Here is a 16,871-nt window from a genome sequence, read left to right as displayed (position 1 = left end):
AACCTGTCATGCCTGACCTTCATGTGCTAGGACCAGCACCCCCCCAGCGGATTGAGAGGCCTGCAGAGACAAAAAAGATTCATCCTGATTCCGAATCACTGTCATTTCGTGGGCTCCTGAGCCAACACACAGCTGAGCTAAATTTTGGAAAGAAGGAATCCCGCCTGTGTCAATAACTAGGAGGAAACTGGAGGTCATGACAGACATGTACCAGCCCAGAGGTAGAATGGGACACCTTGGTAATGTCAATGGGATGAGAGCTTTAAAGTCCATGTAACTGCTTTGATAGGATCTGCTGTTAATAATTGGGATTGTGAAGGGAGAAATGTGGGAGTGCAGAGAGAGCTGAGATCTCCTATGGTGACAGCACGTAGGTCAGAAAAGAGAGGCAGAGAGTGATTGATAAAATAGGAGAGAACAGGGAAAGAAGTGATCAGAGGCATCTCCCCCTTTCCTTTCCTTTCCTTTCCTTTCCTTTCCTTTCCTTTCCTTTCCTTTCCTTTCCTTTCCTTTCCTTTCCTTTCCTTTCCTTTCCTTTCCTTTCCTTTCCTTTCCTTTCCTTTCCTTTCCTTTCCTTTCCTTTCCTTTCCTTTCCTTTCCTTTCCTTTCCTTTCCTTTCCTCTCCTCTCCTCTCCTCTCCTCTCCTCTCCTCTCCTCTCCTCTCCTCTCCTCTCCTCTCCTCTCCTCTCCTCTCCTCTCCTCTCCTTCTAACACTAAGAGAATCTTTAGAGAACTGGTGCAAAAACACAAATGTGAGGTGGCATTACCTTGTGTTTTCCCTTTAATCATGAGTAGTTCTCTGCATGATCCTGATGAGGTTGGTGGGAGTTTCCTTGGGAGAAGAAGAAGAAGGATGAATTTACAGAAAGCAAAGACCTACCCAGCAGTTGCCCCAGGAAGGCAGTGAGGACCAGGTACCCAAGGTGCATGCCGAGAACAGCCTGCTTGTTTCTTGAGTGAGAGAGTCAGAAAAGCACCTCCCAGCCCCAAGATACCAGAGCTGCCGGAAACCACTCTGGGGGGGAGCAAATGTAGAAGTGGGGAAGAGAAGAGATCTATACTTCCTGTGCCTGAAAGTCTCATTCAGGGTTTCTCCCTCCTCCACCAAGAACATCTGTGGCTCATTCAGCATTTCTCAACAATTTCAAAAGGAGATGTCCTGGTAACTGAGGGAATGCCATAACGGGAAGGGGCTGTTCCTGGTCTGCTTGCAGTGAAGTCCTCATCTCCTGTCCTCATAGATGATGTGCTGGACCTCGTCATGTTCTCAAATGAGGTTCCTAGAGATGTGGAGGGTCTCCAGGCTGACATAACCTTTCCCTTTCCTTCTTAAGAAAGGGTTTAATAAGAAGGCAGGGGGGCTGTATTGGTCAGGCACAGGGGCCACCCCAACAATTGCACTGACCAACTCCTGCTTAGGTGCAGGTACCACCTTTTATTCTTCCCCCTCTCTATTTTCTCCCCTTGATCCTCCCCAGTCTCCTCTTTCCCCCCACCTTTGACTCTTCCCCTCCACATGCCTTAAGAAGTGTTGTCTAGTCCCACAGGACTCTGCTCAAACATGCAAATCCTCCTGTTCTTCTTGTCACTTCCTGTCACTTCCAAAGCTCAGCCTGTCCCACTACAAAGCTACACCTGCAGTTTCCCAATGGCCCATCAATTAGAGGCTGCAGAGCTCTGGTCTCCCTCCTTGTCTCCCTTATCACCTACTGAGAGATCGGTGTCATTGTGTGCTTTGTTTATCACTTTCCCTTTTCTTTGCTCTTCCCTTTGAAAAGAAAAGGGATTTGATCTGCCAGCCTTAGTGAACCAGTGGCTCTCACCTTCCACTTGTCCTTACAGTGGCCTTTGCTGGAGTTCTTCAGGCAAGAAAGTTCTTTAAGAAGCTGAAAGTCTCCTGTGCCCAGAGGAAATTGAGTCTCCTGAGTCGGCTCTGGGGAGAAACTCCATGTTGAGTTCAGTCTCTGAAATGTCTCCCTGCAAGACCTGTAGCAATGCCGTCGTGGCATTCACTTCTCAGAATGATTGAGAAACTACAAGCATAAAAGAAAAGGCAAAGCTTGGCCAAAGGAGCACTCATTTTCAGATGTATGGTAGGTGTAAAGAAGCACCTGGGTCGCTTGAAATGTGTGGAATGAGATAATCTGTGCCCATAGATTCCAACCTGTTGGGGTTTTTTTTGTTTGTTGGTTTGTTTGTTTGTTTGTTTTTTCAACAAGGTAAAAACACAGGAGAAGTCATGTCCCATACCAAGAGTCTTCTTCTCCAACAGTGGTCTCTGGTGCATGCTGAGGGAAGAGGAAGAGCTGGACAAGCAGCTGGGATACTGCTCCTGAATACTCGCTGCTGTGTCCCGCTCAGTTTCAGCAGTTCTGGGGTGTTCCTGTGTCTGCTGTGGCAATGGACCCTCATGGCAAGGAAGGCCAACAGCAGCCTGGGCTGTAGTAGGAAGAGAGTCAACCAGCAGGACAAAGGACCTGATCCTCCCTACTCAGTACTGCTGAGTGCTCACTCCACTTTTGCACTCCTCAATACAAGAAAGATACTGGAGTGAGACCAGCAAAATGGTGTGGGGACTGAAGCATCTTTCCTATGAGAATATGTTGAGAGGGCTGACAGTGTACAGCCTGGGGAAGAGACGGCTCAGGGGGGACACTGGCAATGTGTGTAAATAGCTGACAGGAGGGAATGAAGAGGAGAGTCTTTTCCATCAGGTGTGCTTGGAACTGCCCATCTTTGCCATGAGGAGGCTCTGTGGAGAGATCAACTACAGCTTTTTGCCCCTCCTGGGGAGCACAACCAGCCCCCAGCACGGGACAACTGTCCATGGGCATCTCCTCTTGTCATTCGGAAGGCTCAGAAGGAAGGATCAGCACGTAGACTCAGTGGTCTGAATCCATGTGGGGGTGCGGTTGGTGTAATGTCAATATCGTTGCCGGTGCTCGGGCGGGGGAGCCGCCCCGGGTGTGGAGGGGGCCAGGCGGCTCCTGCGGGCGGAGCGGCAGCGCCCCCTGGCGGGTCGACCAGGACTGTCCCCCTGTCCCCGCCCCCGCCTCACCCGCCCGGCCCCGCCCGCGGCGGTTCGTGCCCGGCCGCAGCCCCGGCTCCTCTCCCCGTGTCTCCCACGGCGCAGTAATACACCGCCGCGTCCCCGCGCCGGGGCCGGGAGAGCCACAGGGCGCTGGACCGGCGGTCTGCCGCCACCGACAGCCAACCCGGCGGGTCCGACAGCGCTTTGGAGCCTTTAATACCCCACACGAGGAGTTCGGGACCTCGGTCCGGGAGGAGACGGTACCAGAAGATGTAATCATTGATCTGTATGTTGGGGTGTGAGCAGTTGATGCTGATTTCGGTGTCCTCGGAGGTCTCTGCCGACGGCTCCTGCTGCACCTGGGCTCTTCCCGAAGCCACTGCCGAGGAGAAAAAGAAGGAAAACATCCTCAAATCCTCAAAATTCCTCAAAACCTCAAAGCCCTGGTTGCTGCTTCCGGGAACAAATCCCACAGGAGCACTGAGGAACAAACAGAGATGATGAGAAGGGGTTCTAGAAGATGTGCACACATGAGTAATGGAAGTGTCCATAGTATTTGGTGGAGATAAGAATGCATGAACGATAGGTGGAAGGGTGGAATCATTTAGAAAAGAAGTGGGATAAAAGACTGATAAACACAAAGTAGCAAGGGGAAAGAATGACTGCATGAGTTATAGGGAAAGACACAGAGGCAAGAAAGGAAACAGGGAGAAGTAGAAAAAAAATAGAGCGATGAGTTTTCTAGAAGGAATGTGGGACGTAGGGGAGGGTGGTTTGGGGGCAAAAGTCTGTGAAGAAGCCAGAGGGGACGACAGCTTCGAGGGACCTGCGGGGGCCACCCCAGGCTCAGGCCCGTCCCTCACCCAGCCCCGCCAGCCCCGCGCACCCAGGAGCACCGCGGCCAGTCCCGCCAGCCCTGCGCCCCGGCACCGCCGCATCCCGCCGCTCCGCCGCCCGCGCCTCGCTGCCCCCCCGCAGCTCCGGTTCTCTGCTCCGACCCTCCTCCTCTTTTCCTCTCCACCGCAAGCTCCGCCTTGGGGCTGAGTCCTGCGCCTGCGCTGCTCGGGGTCTCGCCCGAGTTCACAGGGCTCCGGGGCTCTGCGCGGCCACAGCTTCGGCTCCTGGACCAGCTTCCCAGAGCTGTCTCCGAGCTCAGGGGCTGGAAACAGCAGCCACTGATTTCCTGCGGTAGGCAGTGAGGAGGCTGAGAGTCTCCCTTCAGCTGCCTCTGTGTACTTCCAGCACAATGACTGAAAGTTGGTTTGTGGTAGAGGGGTGTGGGGACACATGTGCTCATGGCCGTGCAGGTGTCAGTGTGAGTAGTTGAGGAGGAGAATTACGGAGTCAGAATGTAGGTAAGAAGGGACCTTCAGAAGTCATCTAGGTCACTCCTCTGCTCAGAAGAGATCCCATTAGATCCTGTTGCTCAAAGTCACATTCAGTCCATTCTTTAGCACCTCAGAGGATGGAAATTGCACCAAGTCTGTCTCCTGGGCACTTACACGGGCCATGTGCATCTTCTTGTGTTCCTCTGTACAAGCAGTTACAGAAGGCAAGAAATTATTCTAGACATCTCTTGTCCAAGATGAAGACACCCATTTCTCTCAGTGTCTCCTTGCATGTCATGTTCATCAGCTGCCTAACATGTACAGTGGTCGTGTTGAACTCACTTCCATATGTTGATACCCTTCCTTGACCAGGGAGCCCCAGTCTGGCAGCAGTACTCCACATATGATCTCATATGGGCCAGATGGAAAGGGTCGTGTTCTTGTACCTGCTGGCAAAACATTAACACAGCTCAGGACGCAGCTGGTCCTTTTGCTGCTAGGGCACACTGCTGTCTGATAGTCAGATGGATCAGCCTTGAAACCTCACATCCTTTTCTGTGGATCTGCTTCCCAGGCAGCCAGTTCTAGCCTACATGACTCCATGAACAAGCTGGTTACTCCCCCACGTGCAGAACCTTGCCCTTGCTGTTTTTGACATCCATGAGTTTCCAGTCAGCCCACTTCTTCAGACTGTTCAGGTTCTTTGACCAGGAGCCATGTCCAACCGTTATGGCCCATTCCCCTTGCTGGGTGTTATCCACAGAGTCTCTGGGAGTTCCCCGCTTCCCATGACTCATGGGATTCATTAAAACATCAAACAGTATTGGTTCTACTACTGGATCCCTACTATTACACCCCACCAGTAAGTGTTGGGCAGCTGAGCTTTGCACTGTGGTCATAACCATCTGAGCCTGTTAGTCCAGGCAATTTTCTCCACACCTTATCATCCTTTCACTGCACCCATTCATCTCATACTTGGTCATGAAAGAAGTAAGAGAGAAACTGCCAAAGGTCTTGCTAAGCTCCAGGTACAGATATCCCTGCCCTTTCCATGTCCACAGTGCCTGTTACCTCATGAGAAAGCAATGGGTTTGGTCCATGGTCCTCAGCTCAAAGCAGCTTCATGGAGAGGGCAAATCAGCCCTGGCTGAGCTCTCCCAGCAGAGCTCCTGGCATTGATTTCACTGAGGTCACTGAAGGGAAGGCAGAAAGCCCTCAACTGAGCTGCAGCTGACAAACAGTCAGGAGTGGAGGCTTCAGAAAAGTGCTTGCTGGGAACAGACCTTGTTAGAAAGAGGGACAACAACTGTGTTTTGGGGATGTTTTCTTGAATTTCATGTTCCTTCCCTTCCATGCGCAGTTCCTGGACACTAAGACTGAAACTGTAATGCAAGATGTAATGGTCAGTGTGATCTGAAGTCCAAAGCATCCACCTGTTCTTTGGCTTTCCCAGTGGAAGCTACACAGTCTGTCTTTCTACTCACAGCACAGCAGCATCAGACTCCATGTTCCCTTCAGTCAGTAGCTCTCTGATTGAAGGCCATAATTCTTGTCTGACATAGGACCCGATCAATCTACTGCACATTGGCATTGACTTGTGCATGAAATTGGGCTCTATGCCATCTCAGACACATTCTAGAGTGCATTGGAAGGAGGTCCCCTCAGGGATGGCCAGCACACGGTCGACAGGATTCCTCAGCCTTCCTCCTTGCCCACAAAGCAAACCCCTCGTATTGAACTCTCTAGTGCTGGGGAGAGCAGCTGTTTCCTGGCCTGGGGATGCAGGGAGGGGAGACTGCCAGCCATGATGAGACAAATCCAGTGTTGTTACACTGAATGAAACCAAGGATTCAAACTGGACTGAAATCATCCTTGTTGTGAGCTGAAAACAACAGCAGGGAAGTGAGAGGTTTGGACAGGCAGGAGAAGGAGGGCTCAGGAGACAGGGGCTGCATTTCTCTTCCCTGGGCAGATCTCTGGCAGGCTGCTGCAAACATCACTCAGCTGCACTGGGGCTCCTTTAGGCCCTGGGAACCTCCTGCTCTGTGGTGCTCATGGACAGAGCAGTAGAGAGTGTCTCTGCAGTGAACCGCACATTTTGTTGTGATGACTGGCAGACAAGGACATCCATACTTAGACTCATGCACACCAGTGTGCAATTATACACAAATGTCCATCTGCACAAACTTGGCTGCTTGCAAGTATACACAGGAAAAGAACACAGATAGCAACACCATGAACCATCACATTAAGAGAAGTTCGTGTACTCTGCTGATGACTCCTGGGGCAGCGTTAGGCAGGATGGTGTCAAATTCAAGCAACACAATGCTCACAAAAACCATCAGGGTGAGCTGAGAAGTTAAGGAAAGATGAGGACTTGTGACATCCTCATGCATGGGAGCACAAGGGCATGCAGTCGATTATGGCTTCAGCTTCTTCCTGAGACTGGTATATCAAAGAACAGAGAGTGACCCAGAATGACATCATTTGCCTTCTCTTAGACCCGTGCAGCACCTGAACTGAGTCTTCTGTCTGCACTGCTGCATTCCTGCCTGAGAAATCCAGGGACCTTTAATCCCAGAGATCAAACAAAGCCTTCATTGGAGGATGAGCATGGCACAAACCTGGAAATGAAAAGGCAGCAGTGTTGGAAGCTAAAGCACAGCCCACATGTTTGCATTCAAGATGAGCTTGTCCGAAAATTGTTACCTCTACCAAGGGTACCTCTGGTCCTGTGGCAATGAAGGGCAGGTATAAAAGGCAGCCCAAGTCCCTGCTCTCATCCATTTCTCTTGCCTTCTTCCTCTTGGGAACCAGGTAAGTATGAAGTCCCTTCTGATTCTCTTCCAACTTGACATCTGTTACTGATGGACATCTCTGCTCATATTGGCTGTGTCCTTTCCTCAGCTTTGCATCTCCTTATCATGGGAGATGGAAGGGGTGAGAAGTTCTGCTTAGAGAGAGGCTGGGAGGTGGCAGAGGGGCGTTTTGGTTTTTCACTAAGAGAGAGCTGCCCTGTGCTGTGAGGCTCCTTGTAGGGCAGTGAAGGTTGTGCACCGCCTGGCATGTCTTCCAGCTCCCCACTCAGTAGTGGCCTTGGCTGCTTTTTGAGAGGGTAACCAGGCTACTTCTTATCTACTTTTATGCTCTGCTTTCTCCCTGCCTTCTCTCCCAGGTGAACCTCCGGTCTCAAGACATGTCCTGCTATGACCAGTGCCTGCCCTGCCAGCCCTGTGGCCCGACCCCGCTGGCCAACAGCTGCAATGAGCCCTGTGTCAGGCAGTGCCAGGACTCCAGAGTTGTCATCGAGCCCTCCCCCGTGGTGGTGACCCTGTCCGGCCCCATCCTCAGCTCCTTCCCACAGAACACCGTTGTGGGCTCCTCCACCTCTGCTGCTGTTGGCAGAATCCTCAGCTGTGATGGAGTGCCCATCAACTCTGGCTGCTGTGACCTCTCTGGCATTTCCGGCCGCTACTTTGGCAGAAGGTACCTGCGCTGATAAAGAATCTGGGAAGGGCCCAGGGAGACACCTTGAGGAACTAAAAACATGGTGCTGGACAAAGGACTGAGATACTGGCTGTGTTTTCAGTAGAGCTGAATGGCTTTACCTTTTTTACCTTTTTCTTTGTTTCCTTTGGTTCCTCTTGGCCACAAGGTTCCCCCAGGTCCAGCCTGCTGGGGATCAGCTGTCTTCTCTCCCTCTATGGGGCAGGCAGATGAACATCATGCACAAACTTCTTAATGACCATGGACTTCAGACTTGTGGATTCCTCTGGGGATTCCTGCACTGCTGTCCTCCACTTGCAGTGACTTTGTTTATCTCTTTTATGCATGAAAGTTCTGCTGCATTGAATTCTGGCCTCTATGTGGTCCTTCCCTGTGTGGAAACTCCCCAATCTGCCAAAGAAGCAGCGTGATACTCTGGAGTGGAAGGGGGTGAGGGCACAAGGGGATCCTTCTCTATTTTTTTCTACCGTACAGGTGGAAAGATGGAAATCTGTACACTCATGTCCTTCATGCAAAAGGGAATTAAGGCTCATGAAGCATATCTCTGATGCCAAAAGCTTCACAAGGGCGTTTCACTTGCATGTCTGAAATCTTTCCCCCCTAGTTGTTCTCTTAATATCTGTCTTTAAAAGCAGAAGAATTGCACTTCCTAACCTTATTGCACTAAATCTTGCAACAACTGCAAGGTACTTCAAGTCCTTCACATTGATGATACCATCTGTAATTGTCCTTGATGAAGAGGGAGGAATGACAGTATCCTGACAGACGAGTAAGCCCTTCTGCAAAGCACTGCTAGAGTGCTGCCACTGGCTCTTAGCATGACCCCCGGCTTGACTGCGCAACTGAGGAGATCTTGAAACGGTGGGAAAGGAATACAGGATCCATGCAGGTTTTCCACTTCAAGTTGTGGTCCTTGTTGCCTGAGGCTGTTTTATTTAATGGTGATTTAAATTACCCTGTGGCTCTGCTTTGCAGAATGCAGGCACTGAGCTTCTCATTTCATTGCTGTGGCCTGTTTCTATGGCCCATATTTGTTCACCTACATGGAAGCTGCCTTGAACCAGGCAGAGCAGTGGCCATTCTTTACAGGGTTCTTAATCCCCTGCCCAACCCCTTGATGTAGACCCCAAGAAACAAGGATGTGAAAGCTGCTCTGAGCAGGTCCGAGAGCTGATATTTGTCCTCATGATGAAAACAACTGTCAGGGTGCCATCACCCTCAACCAGAGATCCCCGAACATCAAGGAGTTAATGATCCATATGACAGATTACTGTGGAGGCTTTGTCCTCTGCTGTGCTGTGCTATATGCAGAGTTTGCCCTTCAGGGCAATGTTGCACTGCACAGGTCCCTCGACCAGAGGCAAAATTGATCCAGTCCATTGTAACTGATGAGCCTGGAGGCACCTCCTGCTCCGTGCCTGTGGTTACATTCTCTGGGTGTCCTTGCCTGTGTTTAAAATGTCGTAAGAAGTTCTCATGCGAACACTTTTCCTGTTTCATAGCAGAAATTATGAATAGAGATATTTTATTTTATAGAAATCTTCTAAAGGCTTGATGGACCAAAAATCACACTTCCATGAGCAGGATCCATGTGTTGTGGTGTGCCCTGATTGGAGCTGCCTGTTTGACAGCACATATTATAGCTTGGGACTCCTGGCATCTGAAGGATATAGAATCATCTCTACTGCCTTCTCTTTCTTCATAGCTGTGCTGATTTGACTGAAAATACGTTAATTTTCTCCATGCAGTTAGAAACCTTTCTTTTTCATAGTTAGTACAGTCATTATTTGGACTTGATGTGAGAACAAGAGATAACAACCCCAGCACAGAGTTATCATTTTTAATTGCTCTTGTCTGAGAGCCAAGGACATTCTGAGTGCTCTGCCCACAGGTGTGAGGCATCGAGGAAGGCGGGCATAGATGGGACAGAGCTTGACTGACATCCAAACTGATCAATAAGAGTATTCCATCCCATTAACATCATGCTTCATATTGAAGGAGAGTCAGGGAATCTAAACAAAGCAGCAGCTCCTGGTGCAAAACACTTGGTGTAGTCAGCAGGTCCCAGTGGGAAATGCCTTTGTAGAGAAAGGATAGTGAAGAAGAGACCAAATGCCTGGCTGGCCCCACACACAGGCATGGAGGGCTGTCATAGGACACTTGGCCAGGTGGTTTTCCTGGTGAATTGAGAAAGTGAGGAGGAATTAGCTGAATGTCCCAGCCCACCTGAAGAATGAACTTATTTCAGGAAACACAGGGTAGAACAAAGAAAAAATAAGGAAAACTCATGCTATGTTAATGCTGTTACAATTGTGTTTATAGTGAACATGGGGATGTTTGGAGCTGAAGCAGCAGCCCTGTGTGAGATGCAGACTCAGCACCTCAGAGGGGTCTGGGCACAAAATGGTGAGGAGGAGCCATGGGGCAGGGGGTGCACAGAGTGGCATCCTCCCTTCCCCGCAAACAAGCCCAGGGAAGGGTTGTCCCCTCTTCAGCATGGGGAAAGGGACAGGTACAGGCACAGGTGGAAATAAACATGATCCTTATGTTCTGCTTGTAACCCTGTGGGCCCAGCACCATAAACAACAAGTTATGGCTCTGCTGGGTACCAGGGCAGAAGTAACCCTAATCCTTTCATATCTGCTCAGCTTGCAGTGGGGAGGATTGTGCCTGTAGGTTTCTGGGTTTTGGGGATGTGTGTCCCCATGGGGCTGTGGCTGCACCCCACAGTGTCACCCTGCTGCCACATTGCAGAGGACCATCCTTGTGCTCTGAGGAGGATGTTCTTGAGGGGCATCCAGCTCTCCTGGTGTCCTCTGCGCTACAGGACCATTTCCCATTGCACCCTGCCAAGCAGGTAGGTCCCAGACAAGACTGATGGGCTCTTCTGCAGTCCAGGGCAGTAGTCGTCCTGTTTGTCTTGGTCAGTGCTCTCAGGATCTTGAGCTCCACAGCCTTTTGGCCAGTGCAGGCAAGGCTGCCCTTGAACTCTACATCATCCAACTGTTGTTCTTCATTTGTGAGTACCATGTCCAACACAGCCTCTCCCCTGTTCCATTCATGAATTGCCTGCATCAAAAATTTGCCCTCCATACACCCCATCCATGTCCTGCTTTGCTCGTGCCCCTCCATTTTTGTCCTGCAGCAGAGAATGAGGTCATAAAAGCTTCTCACAGGCTTCTGCACCCCTGCACCTTGCTGGTGTGGGCACTGCCTGACCAAGGCTCGGTCTGGGTCATCCTCACTTCTGCCTCCCTGCTCTTGCTTTCTCGGCTTAGCCTACCCAGTTATACCTGAAATTTAGAAGCTCAGGAGCTCCTACTATGGGTTCGGGTCACTGGCTGCCTGCTGTCTCCTTCCTGGGGACTGGGGCATACAGGTTCCAAGGGGACACATTAAGGAAAGAGAACTGTGAAGTTCATTCCTGATCAAGCAGACACAGGACACTTGCTATCACAAGTGCCAGTTCATTACACAACATGAGCAGAAGGAACTGACCAGCTCCCACTAGAAAACAGAATGTCTACATAGATTCCTTGGGGTGATGATGACAGAATCACAGAATGGCTGGGGTTGCAGGGATTGTCTACTCCAACCCACCTGCTAAAGCATGGTCACCAGAGCAGATCACACAGGATTGTGTCCAAGCGGGTTTTGAATATCTCCAGAGAAAGAGACTCAACAGCCTCTCAGGGCAGATTGTTTCAGGGCTCTGGCACCCTCAAAGTAAAGAAGTTTCTCCTCATGTTTAGATGGAACCTCCTGTGTTTCAGTTGGTGTCCATTGCCTCTCATCATTGAACACCACCTAAAAGAGTCTGGCCCAATCATCTTGACACCCAGGCTTGAGATACTTATAAGTATGAATAAGATCCCCTCTCAGCCTTGTTTTCTCCAGGCTGAACAGACACAGCTCTCACAGTCTCTCCTCATAAAAAAGATGCTCCAGCTCCCTCATCATCTCCGTGTCCCTCCGCTGGACTATCTCCAGTAATTCCTTGTCCTTCTTAAACCTGGGAAATCAGAATTGGACACATTAGTCCAGGTGTGGACCCATCAGGGCAGAGTAGAGGGGGAGGAAACCTTCCCTCAACCTCCTGTTCCAGTGGCAGAGACGAGACACCTGCTGAAATGAGGCTGAGCCTTTTGCTGCCTCCCCAGGGAGAACAGGGGAATGAAGACCCATGGATGTCTCATGCTTAAGAAATGCAGCAAATTCAGCTTACTAAGTAACATGAAGCAGGGAGTGTATAAAAAATAACACAAGTGTATACTTCTAGATGATTCATTATATTTAGTGTGCATTTACTTCAGGTAAATGATTAATCAGAAATTTAAACTGTGACCATCCACTGACCTGTGAGCAGTAAAACCTTTGCTGTACAGCCAACTTATTTAGCAGAGAGAGCTCAAAGTGGGCTCACTCAGGCTGTCATATTTGTAGAATAAGGTGGTTGACTCCTGGACAAATTGCAGACAGTGGGAAAGGTCTGTATGAGATTCGTGCACCCACAATTTGTCAGTGTTCGTTTGCTATTCTGCTTCCTTGTGGGTTTCCTAAAAGGAGTTATTGGCCTGGCTGCAGCTCAGGCCTCTACCTCCTCTGGAGCCTGGGCCAAAATGCTGATGGTTTGGCTGGGTGGGGGGCTGGTGTGAATCTGTCACAAGAGGGGAAAGAAAAGTTACATCACCTCTTAACATCAACTGCAATGGCTGAAGATCAAGAGGGGAATATTACAATGGAACCAGTTTTAAGGTTTTTCCATCTCAAGAAAAGACTAAACCAGATAGTGTTGCAGAGGACAGATGTTCCTGTGGTTATGAGCAGATGAACAAATTGTTAATATGTCAATACAAATGTTCATGTGTGTGCTGCTTGCACTTCACCAGAAACTGGAGCTTCCCATGCATTGACAAGGAGAGGATACTGCCTTCACCTACTGTGATATGAGAATATTGAATATCATGTGTGCATAAATGATGACAGAAAACATGACATCACAGGATCTTCCCCTGCAGATCCCTGGGGGCACAGGGGAAGCAGCACCGCCAGGGCACAGCTCAGGGCCCCATCCCACAAGCTCAGCCTTGGACAGACACATCCCCTCCCTCCCTGGGATTCTTGCACAGCCAAGGAAGCTCCCTGCACCAGGGTGTCTTGCACAGCACAGAGGTACAAGGCACTGTCAGACACCTCGACTTCCTCCACCTGCAGGACGCTGTATTTCCCCGTGGTGTTCAGAGTTGTACTGAAACGGTCGCTGCGCTTGAGGCCAGATCCTGTGTGATATGAGACCAGCTGGGGAGCTTGGCCTTTCCTCTGCTGGTACCAGAGCAAGCCATAAAAGTTGGAGGTCTGGTATGTGCAGGTAGTTTGGAAGGTGTCTCTCTGCTTCACTGTGACTTGTCCTTCTTGCTGGGTGACAGTGACCTGCCCCATGGTGCCTGGAAGAAAGTGAAGGTCAGGAACTCTGCAGGGAAGGGCTCTGGGAAGCAAATCAAGAATGGATGGAAAACCCTGCTGAAGCAGACTCCTTGTCCCTTACCCTACAGGAAAATCCTTATGCCTGGGGAAAGGGAGGTGGACAGTAGTTCTGGGCAGGAGGCTGGAGCTCACAGGCAAGTGTGGATTCTGAGGAGAGCTGTTCTGTGTCCCTGCTCCCACTGCCCAGAGGACCAGGGAACAGCCTGTCATGCCTGACCTTCATGGTTAGGTACCAGCACCCCTGCAGCAGGCAGAGCCATCCATGGAGGTATAGAAAAAAAAAATTATCGTTCTTCTCCGTACTTCTCCTCTTAGAGGGCTCCTGACCCCCTGAGTGTATAAAATGCTGAGCCTGAAATAAGGGAACCCTGGCTGTGACAACAACAAAAAGGAGAAAACTGGGAGCCATGGCTGATGTGCCAGCCAGGAGGCAGAATGGAAACCCTATTAATGTCAATCTCATGGGTGCTTTATAGTCCTTGGGGCGGCTTTGACAAGATCTGCTAATTTCTGTTGAAAATGGAGAAATGTGAGAGTGTAGAGACAGCTGAGATCTCCCATGAAGACAGCATGTGGATCAGAGAAGAGCGACAGAGAGAGATGGATTGAAGGCAACAGAAAAGCAGGAGAAGAGGTCTGAGATCTCTCCCCTTTTGAACAGTAAAAACACCTTGAGAGAGCCAATGTAAAACCACAAATGTGAGCTAATGTGTCCCAATCTTTTCCTATAATTCAAGATTATTTTCCCATATGGACCTGATACGGCTGGTGAGGGTTTCCACAGGAGAAGAAAGAATGTGTTGAGGAAAATCCAGGACTTACCCAGCAGTTGCCCCAGAAAGGCAGTGAGGACGAGATACCCGAGGTGCATACTGAGAGCAGCCTGCCTGTTGAGTGAGAGTCAGAAAAGCACCTCCCAGCCCCGAGATACCAGAGCTACCGGAAACCACTCTGGTGGGGGAGCAAATGTAGAAGTGGGGAAGACAACTGATCTGTTCTTCCTGTGCCTCAAATGCTCCTTCTGGGTTTCTCCCTCCTCCAGCAGCACCACCTGTGGCTCCCTCAGCCAAAGACTTTGTCAGCATTTCCACAATGAGGGGTCCTGGGCACTCTGAGAGCCCCAGTCCTGGGAAGGGGCTGTTCCCAGTCAGCTCACAGCGGAATTCTCAAAGCCCCAACTGGAATCGCCTGCAATTCTGCACAAACACTTCTGAGTCATTTAGGAGATCAGAGGTTTCTTTCCCCATGGAGGTTTCACATCTTCCTCTGGGATCCTCAGCTGTCTGGCAACACTGTTATTTCCTTTGGGAACAGAAGTCTCTTCTGTTTCTCTCTCTTCTCCCCTTTCTTTCCTCAGCTACCTGGGTACAACACCTCTCCCCCAAATCCTCCAAACCAGGAGATTATTTTGCTGTGGAGTTGCCCAGGGGTTCTGGCCGTGTCCTGTTTCTGCTGGGAAAATCCACAGTGTGAGAGAGGAACCTGGCTCTAGTGGGGTTGCTGGGTTCCACAAACTCAGAGGTGACAAGGACAATGTACTCCTAGTCTAGGGAAAAGGGTGAGGGCTCACCAGGGAACAGGGTGAGGGACCAGTAGGTCACCCCCGATTCCCAGGGAGCACATGGGGCACCCATTGGAGTGCTGCACTGTGAGGGCTGGGAATGGGGTAGCCTTGCACCCCAGAGCTGAAAGGGCATGTGAAGGGGTGGGGGTACTGCAGGTGGGGACCCCTACTCCCATTCACTTTCCAAATGATACCAGGCACCAGTAATGGCAGAGCTAACAAACTGCTCATTATCGTTAAGTTAACCTGACCTGAGCAGGCATAGGCCTGTGTTGTGCTGAGCTGTATAGATCACCTGACGAATTTGGCAATGTTGCCACAAACACATCCTTGTGTTGATCTGGGATTGATGCACTGGTCTTTCATATAAATGTCCTTTCACTCAACACTAGAAATTAGGAGTGGTGTATTTCTAAGAATGTCCCATGAAAACTGAAAAGATGACAGTACCAGCAAATCTCTGCATGGCTGGGATTTGCACTATGTGCTAAAACCCAGTTTGAGCTCCACATTATGCTCCATAACTCAGGGATCCCACAATTGAAAGGGCATTGCATCACCTGTGCCATCTCCTTTTACACTCTTGTTTTATCTCCAGTATTTTAATCAACATTCTGTGGAGTCAGAGTCTCATTCTAACTGAGATCCATCTCCACCCATGCTCCACCTTTATCATTAAAAAATCACAGTTCCAAGTTTCTAGGAGGAGTTTTCCCTGTTCCCAACCAGGTCCATTGCCTTTTGCGATGTGCTCAAGCAGAGTTTGGCTCCATCTGGCTCCTCATCCTGCAGTCAAGTGTTAGAAGCACCAAAAATCTTTCTCTTCTCAGCTTCTCTTTGGGATACTGAAGAAGGCAAGCTCTCCAAGGATGGAGACTCCATAACCACTCTGGACATCCTGTGCCAGAGCTCACTCACCCTCACAGTGAAACAGTGTTTCCTGGTGTCCAGACAGAGTCTCCACTGTTTCCCTTTGTGCCAAGTGCCTCTTGTCCTGTCACTGGACACCATGGGGAAGACCCTGGCTTTGTGTTCTTCACAACCTCCCTTCAGATATTTGTAGACACTGATGAGATCTCCGTGAGATTTCTCTGTGCTGAGCAGTCCCAGGCTTCTCGGTCTATCACCATGTCAGGGATGCTTCAGTCTCTTCATCATTTCAGTGTCCCTTTATTGGACTGTCTCCATGATGCCTGGCTCATACATTTCCATAGCGCAAACACACACCCCCTCACCCTCTGGAGTCACCAGCACAGCCGCACTCCTGCACCCCTCAAATATCGCCATGGGCCCTCAGCCCATCTCATAGCCCTGCCCAGAGCCAGGGCCCTCTGACCCAGCACCTGGGGCTCCCCCTTCTCCCTGGCATGGCCAGTCTGATGTTCACTGACAAAGAGATGCACACAATCACCCACTCGTCTCACAGTTATTTCCACACTCTTGGATCCCTCAAACATTACCACAGCTTGGTAGCATCAGTCTGTTGAGCAGTCATGTGCTGGCCTTGGGCCACCTTACCCACCGCTGGCTTTGGCTTTAGATACAACTTTTCCTCCTGCTCACTGGGCAAGCAACTTTGCAATATGGCAAAAAATTCCACAAACACACGTGAGCATCAACTTAAATTCAGAAAGAACACCAAAAACCACTGAGATCCCTCCAATGACTTCTCACACATGCATGTGTGATGTTGTCCCTCCAGTTGCTGACACAGAGACTGACAGACCCTGTGAGCAGAGGTCTCTTCACCAGCTGCTGGCTGGAGGTCTTGCTGCACACAGCACGGTCCATCCAGTTACTGGCACCCAGTTCTCTCTTTCACACCACTCTCCCCAACTGCTGGCACTCAAACAGGGGACGTTACACAGAAGGATGGTTAAGAAAGGATTTAATAAGAAAGCGGGGGAGCTGTAGTGGTCAGGCATAGGGATCATCCCAACAAATGCACTGAGCAGTC

The 16,871-nt window shown here is 50.2% G+C and overlaps 1 pseudogene and 1 gene segment (V, D, J or C); one reads left to right on the top strand and one right to left on the bottom strand.

Moving 5' to 3' along the window:
- Positions 1 to 3,054: 3,054 nt before the first annotated feature.
- On the bottom strand, positions 3,055 to 3,969 carry LOC139829642 (T cell receptor alpha variable 4-like). The segment is given in 2 exon segments: positions 3,055 to 3,410; positions 3,918 to 3,969. Coding segments are annotated over 2 exon segments (408 nt in total).
- Positions 3,970 to 7,099: 3,130 nt separating this feature from the next.
- LOC136111700 (feather keratin Cos2-3-like) lies at positions 7,100 to 7,858 on the top strand (annotated as a pseudogene).
- The last annotated feature ends 9,013 nt before the right edge of the window (positions 7,859 to 16,871 follow it).

This window comes from Patagioenas fasciata, chromosome 22 (genome assembly GCF_037038585.1).
Source record: "Patagioenas fasciata isolate bPatFas1 chromosome 22, bPatFas1.hap1, whole genome shotgun sequence".
Lineage (NCBI taxonomy): Eukaryota > Metazoa > Chordata > Aves > Columbiformes > Columbidae > Patagioenas > Patagioenas fasciata.
Note: the sequence above shows the minus strand (reverse complement) of the source record. Positions and strands in the feature narration are given on the sequence as shown.